The sequence below is a fragment of the Centropristis striata genome, chromosome 5 (genome assembly GCF_030273125.1).
Source record: "Centropristis striata isolate RG_2023a ecotype Rhode Island chromosome 5, C.striata_1.0, whole genome shotgun sequence".
NCBI classification, from domain to species: domain Eukaryota; kingdom Metazoa; phylum Chordata; class Actinopteri; order Perciformes; family Serranidae; genus Centropristis; species Centropristis striata.
Window position 1 is genome coordinate 9274974 of NC_081521.1, and position 10016 is coordinate 9284989.

Here is a 10016-nt window from a genome sequence, read left to right on the forward strand (position 1 = left end):
CGGGGCTCACAGCGGCGACTCCTCCACCCGGGTTGCCAGGTCCTGTTGCTCAAGCCCCTAAACCGTAAAAAATAACTTGAGTGGTTACTGATACATACACGAATGGTTTATTATTAACAAAACAATCACTGGCAGTGGCACGCAACTAATTCAACTGTATTCAGATTAGGTTGATCAGTTTTTAAGTTTTTTTAATATACAAAAGATTGGAGGTTTCCAACCAACCTGGCAACCTACAGCGTCCGCAATACCTGCACATCTCATTCACTGATCAACAGAATCACACATAAAAGCTATATATATATATATATATATACTGTATATATACACTACCGGTCAAAAGTTTTAGAACACCCCGATTTTTCCATTTTTTTTATTGAAAATGAAGCAGTTCAAGTCAAATGAACAGCTTGAAAGGGTACAAAGGTAAGTGGTGAACTTCCAGAGGTAAATAAAAAAAGGTAAAATATAACGTACATTTCAGAATTATACAAGTAACTCTATGGAGTCTTGGGCTATTTTGTCCATTTTTGAATTCTTTTCATGTCTTTGTAAGTCATTTGGTGTCTTTTTTTGGTCATTTTGTGTCTTTTTTTAGTCATTTTGTGTCTTTTGGTGTCTTTTTTGTCATTTTGTGTCTTTTTTTAGTCATTTTTGTGTCTTTTTTGTCATTCTGTGTCTTTTTTGTCATTTTGTGTCTTTTTTAGTCCTTTAGTTCAACATAAAATGTGATTTTGAATCTTTTTTTTACTTTCAAAACACTATCATGCTCAATAAAGAATTTTAAATGTTCCAAATGTGCATTCATTTCAGAGTACACTGAGACATTAAACTGCATCATTTTCAATTAAATTCTGGAAAAGTTGGTGTGTTCTAAAACTTTTGACCAGTAGTGTATATATATATATATATATATATATATATATATATATATATATATATATATATATATATAATTAGTAACTTACAAGTAAATTTGCAAAGAAGCACAACTGGAGACCGTTAACAAAGTTAGAAACAACGAAAGTGCAAACTGTGCAAAAAATTTACTTAACTGTGTTAAGCTAACGTTGCTTTATTTCAACCTAGCTAGCAAGCTAATACAAATAAAACATTTCATTTTGCAAGATTTATCAAAACATAACGTGTCTGTCACTTGACGTGACCTGACCTCTGTGACCCAGGTCTGACCGTCTAAAGGGGGGCAAGGCAATGACCACACGTCACATGACTCAGCACCACAAGTGAGAAAACGTCATTGTTTATCTGTTTCTTTATTTTTGTTAATATTTATTATAGTCAAGACAAAACACGAAGGTCGGGCGACAATGGGCATCGAAAATTGACTGGCGGCGCCCCTCCAGCAAATGGCGCTCTAGGCGGCCGCCTATGTGGCCTTTGCCTCGAGCCGGCCCTGCATAAAAGTCATGAATTAATCGAATATATTTGATGAACCAAAGAACACTTGTTGTTTAAATTGTTATTTTATTAGATGATTAGATAATAGAATAGATAGAACATTTATATGACAGAAAAATGATTAAAAATGCTCACATCAGCATTAAAAATGATAAGACCTCTCAATCAATTCCTATGTATATGAGATATGCACATGCATACATACTTTTTAAGTAGCAAGACTGTAAACATACATGTAAAAAAATGTGTACTTCATGCAAACATTATTCCAGTAACTTCAATAACTCATGTATGATATTATAGTTATGTACAATGTTTATATTACTAATTCACGTTTGCCATATACATTTGTAAGATAACTTTATTGACCATTGTTAGAATAATCTGTGATTCTGTCTCTGTTGTCTGTCTCTGTGTGACGAACATCACTATCTATGCATGCGTAATTCACTATATGTGTGTGTCTATGCATGCAAGATGCTTTGATACAATTATCATGTGCTAATATTGTTTTAAAACTATGATTAAACTAAATAAATGTACTGCATCTGCTAAAACTTCATCTGGCCTATTTAGAGTAAGATTCTATAATCACAAAAATATATATTTTATGTTTGTTTTGTTGCAAAATCTGTGTCACCAATAATATCTCTGCAAGTCCTATCAAGGCAGGAGTTTGTGTTTTGAAAGTTTTGTTAACAGGTCAGGTCACGGACATGATGTGCTGAACAGAAATATAACTGTCTTCTCTGCTTGGTGATATGACGTGTCCACGTATGAAATAAACTGACAAATCAACGGATCGAGGAGGCGACTTCTGGAGAGTTCTACCTCCATTCTTATTAAACCTCTGTTAGAATATAAAAAAGGGTTCAAGGGAAGGTAGCCTAATGTGATGTCAGGGACGTGTAGATTGAACCCAGAGACTCTGTAACTGCACATTTCTTGACATATTGTTATAAAATTAAGTTAAAGTGAGAAGTCAGCCGTCTCCTGCTCATCATTCCCCATCAAACGATCGGAGCAGAGAAATAGATGAGGATTTTGTGTTGGAGTCAGATAACTTAATTTTAAAGGTTTCCTTAATGCATTTCTCAACACTATTACACATATTACTGGACATTATTGTTTTTTTCCTTACAAATCCTTCCTGTACACACATGTATATATCATGTAAACACAACTTTTAGAGGTTAAAGTGCACGAACGCTGCATTTGCAGCACAATTGAGGCACAAGTGGTTAGCTGGTTGATTGCTTCAGGGCACATGAAGAGATTGAAGATGTATGAGTCAAACAGCTTCTCCTGTTTGGCCAGTTTGTCTGGAAGTTTGTGGCCATCATCATCATCAGGCCAACCTTTCTATTATACCAGGTCGCAGTCAGACTCAGACTATTTGAAGGGCAGGGGCGGGGAAAAAAGGGCACAATCTGCACAACATGGGGCCCACTAGCAGCAAAAAGCTATGATGCATGATGTATGATGAAATAGTCCTCATCCTTGAATACGATTAGCATTAGGTTAAAGGAGATCCAGATCAAAGTAATTAATGATATGGTACTGACAATTAAAACCATTGAACCAAACCATGTAGGGGGGTCCAGAGGCATTCCCCGTTCGGCGGCTACCAAAGACGGGAACGTCTGCACCTCATTAGCTAACCACAACATGTTTTTTCAGTTTGCCTTATTCTTGCTCTAGAGGGCACATCATCATAATTAATTGTATGAAGGGGCACCCTATAATTTTTTTCATGTATAAAGGGCAGCCAATAAGGCACTTTCTCCAGTTTTCCCCATCTAGAGGGCACTTTAGCAACACCTTTTCAACCATGGAGGCACCAGAAAGGCACTAGAAGGGAACTCATTAAGGCACGTTATCAAATTTTCTTGCTCTTGAGGGCACATCATCATAATTTATTATATGAAGGAGCACCCTAGAGGGCACCAATATCATTTTTTGCATGTGTAAAGGGCAGCCAATAAGGCATCACTTCCTCTCGTTTTCACCACTCTTGAGGGCACTTTAGCCCCTCCCCCCCGATGAGAAGTGCCATTATGTCAGGGTGTATGGATTCCTTTTTTAGTCCCTTCCTTCCATAGAATGTTGCCTTTTTTCCGACATTGCCATCTGAGCCTCATAGATAGCCCACTGCAGAGCTGCACCGGCTGGTAACTGAGTAAAACCTTCCTCTGAGATATTGTTGATCTGCAGGTAATGCCCTGGCCTGTGCAGAGCCACTCCATGGAGATGGGAGAAGAGCAGCTGTAAGTCTCTGGTTAGCCTGTAGTGAGATACCAACCTCAGCTCTGTGGGGATGTCTGTTTCTTCACAATACTCAAACATGGCCGCCATGTATTTGGATAGGTCCTGGCCCCTGGCTTTGGCTCGGCCCACCTCCTCTCCAATAAGTTGGACAACTGCGACAGAGCTGAAGATGTTGGAGCCGAAGCTCAGCAATCTGTCCTCCTCCTCGTCTTTGTGAGGAGGCTTAGGTCTGTGGTTGAGGCCCCGAGAACACATCACCAAGATGAAGTCACAATCCCGGATCTGCCGGCAGTGCCAGGCCATACTGCCCTCCTCAGCTACGCTCAGAGAGTCCCACAGGTCCAGGACCACCTGGGAAGAAAGAGATAATAGTGTGTTAAAATAATTGATTATTTTCTATATTGGTAAATTATTTTATGCTTGATTTCTGCTTCTCTGTTTGACTCTCTGTGGTCTGTCTCTGTTCTCTGTCTCTGTGAGTGACGCAGGTCACTATCAAAGGTCAAACCTTGAGTGTAATAAATATCTCTGTGCATTTATATTAAGTCAGTCAATATGATTTGATACAATGATTATGTTTGTGTGTTAATTTTGGCTTAGAAACTTTGACTACATATATTTCATTGTCTGTTTCATATTTTTTAGACTTTTAGAATCTATGTGAGATAGTGAAATTCCTTTGACTCTGTAGACATACTATCTTTGTGAGACACAATAACAAGACAGAATGTTTTTTGTTGAATGTTCTGGAGAAGAGGCCAGGATGGCCTTGTCCGGGGCAGCAAGATCGTATGCCCAGCTGGCATTGACGTGCCGTTGTATTAATTAAAACTGGCGAATCAGCGATCAAGAGGGCGGGACTTCCTGGAGGAAATCGACCAGCATGTTTTGTAAACAATTGTAAGGTTATTTTAATGGGTTCCAGGGAGAGAGTCGTGGTTCAGACTTCACGAACTGAAACACGTCTGTTTGTATTCAGGGACATGAGTTTTTGAACCCGGAGATCTCTGTAAAGTGCACATTTTTTGACGTATTGTAATAAAACTTTTGTTAAACTGAGAACTTGGACGTCTCCAGCTCTTCATTTCCCCATCAACGAATGTGCAGAAAAATGGTGAGGTTTTTTCTGTTGGTGACAGATTATCAATTTTCAAGGTTTCCTCATGCAATTTTTCTAACAAGTGTCACAACTGCTTAAGCTTATTCAGAATGCTACTGCCAGAGTTTTAACCCAAACCAGAAGGTGTGAACACAGTGGCGGACTCAGACTGTTTGAAGGGCAGGGGCGACAAAAATAAAAACATTCTGCACAACATGGGGCCCCACCAGCAGCAAAAAGCTATGATGCATCATGTATGATGAAATATTAGCATTAAGTTAAAAGGAGATCCAGATCAAAGTAATTAATGATATGGTACTGACAAAAACCATCTAACCAAACCATCTAGGGGGGTCTGGGGGCATGGCCCCCCCGGGAGAAAATTTTTACATTTTTAAGTAAAATGCATCTATTTTGTGCACTTTGAGAGCTAAATGAGAGCAAAAATCTCACATAACATTATTCACAGTTAGGTGATACCGTATTATAGAATTTCTAGAGGGCACATCATCATAATTTATTGCATAAAGGGGCACCCTAGAGGGCAATCAATACGTTTTTTCGTATTCGTTTTTTCGCCATTCGTAGCTTTACAAAAGCTACAAAAAGCTTTACAAAAGCTACGAATGGCCTCGCTGCCTCTTATGTTGTTGACATGCTCTCTGAATACACGCCAGACAGATCCTTGAGATCATCAAATAAAGGTCTCCTGTAATTATGTTTGTAATTATTGTTATTGTCTTTGCTGCTAATTTATATATATATATATATATATATATATATGTTATGTTAATATATATTATTAAATACTAATATATTATATTATATTATATATAATAATAATAATAATAATAATACTACGTATATATTTATGTTTTATTGTATATATATGTTTTTTATTTTATTTTATTTATTCTATTTACATTTTAGTAGTACCGCTTTCTCTGCCTAATAATGATACATAATATTTATTATCATATATTAATACTTAACTACTAGATCTATAACTGAAACACGCACACGCACACACACACACACACGCACACACACACACACACACAGACACACACACAGGGGTACCATTATTGTTGTTTAATATTCACCCCCTGACTGTCTAAGTCACTGTATTGTATTATTGCACTATTTGTCTGTCTGTCCATTTCATTATATTGTAAAATATTGTATTGTAAAAATAAAGGTTTCCTCACCAAACCCAGAATAAACACTAAAGCAGCTCATGGTGCCTTCGGTCATTCTGGTCCTACTCTCTGGAATTCTTTACCACATGAACTCAGGTCTGTTACAACAGTGTCTTCGGTTAAAAGCAGACTAAAAACACAGCCTTTTACCCTTTACCTAACTCAAAGCTTGAGAAAAAGATATTTTAAAAGCACTACTATTGTTGTTTCTTTTAACATGACAATACCTCTTACCCTACTCTACCCTCATTTTTTACGCTGCATTATATGTTTTCATGTATGTCACATTATTTTATGGTTTATTTTATCTGTTTTATATATATATATGTTAATGCAATGTTTAGTGTATGTATATTGTATATTTCTGTCATGTATGATTTTTACTTTAAGCACATTGAGTTTACACCTGCCGTATGAAATGTGCTACATAAATTAATTTGAGTGACTAACTGAGCAGCTGCCAGCAGGGGGCAACCTAATGTCAATGTGAAAATGAGCCTTCTTTTCATTGGATTTGTTATGCCATTAAACTTTTCTATGACAAGTTCACAGCTTCAATCACTAATGTAAAGTCTTCTTCAATACAGCATGATACTTATTTAATAAATTATGCTCCCTTTTAGAGTAAAATAATGATAAAATACTGTATGACTTATCAATCAGGATAGAGCAAATTGTACCCACAGCATTGTGTACACCTAAAATTTTAAACTTTTGTTCATGAACATTAAAGACACTCCAAGGAGTTGGTTGCTCTTTTTTTTGGTAAGTATATGTTGTTTTAAGCCTGTTTTACCCTGGCCAAAATTTACATCCCAATTAATATCAGTGAATTATGGATGCACCTTGCTCAGCAAACCGTGATAGTGTTGACAAAAAACTTATATTTGAGCAAACTCAAAAAACAAAACTTAAAATATTTCGTTTAATTGTCCAACTTAAAATTTTATCAAAGTTTGTTGCCTTGAAATTTTGAGTTCACCCAACTTTTCTTTTTTTGCAGTGTACCTGAGTCGCCATGTGCTGTTGTATGAAGACCCCTAACTGCATCACGGCTTTGACATGAGCAGGGCCGTCATAGCTGCTGTAGCAAATAAGAAGACGAGGAGGGGTCACTCTGTTTCTGGGCAATGGCGTCACTTCCTCTTGAGTTCCGCTTTCTTGATGCTGCTTCAAAATATCTGAATGGATAACAAAAAGATATCTGGTTTCACAGGATGTTGATGAAGAGAAAGAGGCAGATCGGAGGCAAAAGAACAGTTATTTGTCTAATTATGTAAAAACATAAAATGATTTTCTATGGATTAGCTTTTATGTCTGACTGAAAGATATATGAAGACAAAAGTATATGCACCGTAAATAGAGTTGAAAGCTTTAACTTCTACTTCTATTTTGTCCATTTTTGAATCCTTTTCATGCCTTTTTGTGTCTTTTTTGGTCATTTTGTGTCTGTTGTTGTGTCTTTTTTTGTTGTTATTTTGTCTTTTTTGTGTCTTTTTTTTGTTGTCTTTTTTTAGTTATTTTGTCTTTTTTGTCATTTTGTGTCTTTTTTGGTCATTTTGTGTCTGTTGTTGTGTCTTTTTTGGTCATTATGTTTCTGTTGTTGTGTCTTTTTTTAGTTATTTTGTGTCTTTTTTTGTCTTTTTGTGTCTTTTTTTGACGTCATGAAGAAGTCATCCTCAGGGACTCCAGAGGGTTAAAACGCACCCTGAAGCATTTCACTCTGTGAACTCAAATTATTGTGTGTGTGTTTATGTGTGTGTGTGTGTGTGTGTGTGTGTTTCCTTGTACTTCCTACATAGAGGGGACTGGAATAAGTTTTTAATCAACAGAGTGAGGACTTTTTTTGGGTGTGGGGACATTTTGGCTGGTCTTCACTTCTTCCAAAACCTGTTTCCGGGTAAAGAATGCAAACAGTGAATTACATAAAGTACTTGGATTGACTTTGCACCTGGTTTTATGTCCAGTTTCTTCGTCTGCAACCGGGACCTTCTCCTGGTGAGAGCAGCCAGTGAGAATATAAGTATGGCTCCCACAGCCAGACCCAGAGGAAGCAGCAGAGCCAATGATGGAGCGGAGGACGCTGGCGGGGAACCTCCTGGGGATGGGAAGGTGTAATTACATGATGATTCAGGCGGTGACATTTTGGGCTTATTTGCTTTACTGCAGAGAGTAAAGAACATTTATCCTGGATGTCAAGAAATAGTTATACCACATAACTTCCTGTAAAACCACAAACTGTCCTTTTTATATTTATATCTGAGCATGGATTATGCAAATGAGATACTGTTTATTATTGAGCAGTGTTGGTAGGTGTCATTTTTACTTTTTGAGAGAGAGAGCAGACAGATGTTTGCCTCCTGGCACCCGCTTAGTAATTAGAATGAATCTTTCTCATCTAACTCCTGAAAGGAAAGCTAATTAAAATATTTCGCAACATTTCATAGTATGACTTTAAGTCCCTTCTCCAGGCTTGTTTAAAAATATGTAATAACACTCTCTGATTCATGGAATATGTGCAGAATTGATAAATTCTAGATTTGCAGAAGTGCAAGCAGCTCCTGATCTGTAGACTGCTGGGGTAGTATCAGCTTCTAGTTCAGCCCAACATGTTTGAGCTACAGATGAGTCTTTTTTCTAATTTTCTTCATTTTCTGAGCCCAATAGATGATGCTCTGTTCCCCCAAAGGGTTGAAAGCACATTGAGTTGCCATTCTTTGTTTGTTTGTTTTTAACTAACAGGCTCCATCTAGTGGGGTCAACAAATAGTAGAAGAACTAATAGTTAATGAAGATCTATTTGGACATCACTAGCAATAGCAGAGGTCAGACTTTTTGTGGGACATAAACGTAAGAAATATGCATTTTTTATTTCTTTCACTTTATTTCCGCATCTCCACAACAATAAAACTTCTACATCAGGTGGATAAACAGCAACAAAACGACTTCTCCTACCTTTTTTAATGTGCAAGACCTGAACATTGAATGTTTTCCTGACTGCATCCACTTCATTGGCTGCAATCTGTGACAGAAGATGTTAAACATAAAAATGAATGAATGAGTTTGACCTTCGAAATTGTTGTTTGACAAAATATTCTGAACCCGGCATTAATACATTATTTTGGCCACTTGGGGGCAGCACAGCAAGCTAGAAACCAGGCGGCAACCTCATTTTAGTCTCAAAGTAGAGATGGGCTGGTCTGGCTATGTAAACATCAATTTCTGTCTCTCTACATACGTCATTTGGTATAACTGATACGATTGGCTAAGAGCTAGATGGCGACGCCAGTTGGCGACGAGTGTAATACTGAATTCGATGCCTCAAACAGGCAGTCAACAAACCAGTGGGTGACGTCATGGTCACTACGTCCATTATTTATACAGTCTATGCTTTAAACACAGCATTGACAGAGTGTCACAGTACAACAAGATCTCCAAACCCAAACGACAGAATAGATCGTTTGTCAATAGCTCCCATAACGACACATATGAGCTTCTGTGATTATTAGTGTGATGACCGCCAGGCAATCAAGACCTTTACAACACTAGGCGGTGGAGCTCAAGGAAACAATACCACCTTTGACCACAGGGGTGGCCAAAATCAACACAAAGTAAGAGTTAATTTTACTGTAGTTGCTACTTACTTGCTTTTTTCTGTAGCTTTTCAACCACATCTCATAATGTTCCGCACTTAGGTGAAATAATGACAACCTGCCCATCTCCATGACAACTGAGCAAACACGGATGTCCATAAAATGTGGTGAAAAGCTAAGTGAACCGACAATTAAGATTATTTCGTCAAACTACAAGATATAATTTTTCAAGACAATGAAAGAATTAAAAAAATATATATATATATCACTAAGCACAGCCCGTATATCATATATTTATTTCAGACTGGTATTGAATGATCACTTAAACACAAAGTCCCCTGAGTTTCTGTTGAAATGTAGTATGTTTATATCATGTAAGCAGTGCCAATTATAGAACAATTATAATTTTTATATTACCTCACAGGTGTAGTTGGTTCCC

The 10016-nt window shown here is 37.3% G+C and overlaps 1 protein-coding gene across 1 annotated transcript in view; it reads right to left on the reverse strand.

Annotated features, from left to right (window-relative positions):
• Positions 1 to 3334: 3334 nt before the first annotated feature.
• Positions 3335 to 10016, reverse strand: part of si:ch211-207e14.4 (interleukin-17 receptor D) — a 34647-nt gene continuing 27965 nt past the window's right edge. The window contains exons 8-12 of the mRNA XM_059333469.1: positions 9995 to 10016; positions 8940 to 9006; positions 7937 to 8083; positions 6994 to 7166; positions 3335 to 4038 (exon numbers count right to left, since the gene is read on the reverse strand). The exon at positions 9995 to 10016 is cut by the window's right edge and continues 53 nt beyond it. Coding sequence (XP_059189452.1) covers positions 3502 to 4038; positions 6994 to 7166; positions 7937 to 8083; positions 8940 to 9006; positions 9995 to 10016 — 946 coding nt within the window. The 3' untranslated portion in view covers positions 3335 to 3501. The remainder of the gene's footprint in view (positions 4039 to 6993; positions 7167 to 7936; positions 8084 to 8939; positions 9007 to 9994) is intronic.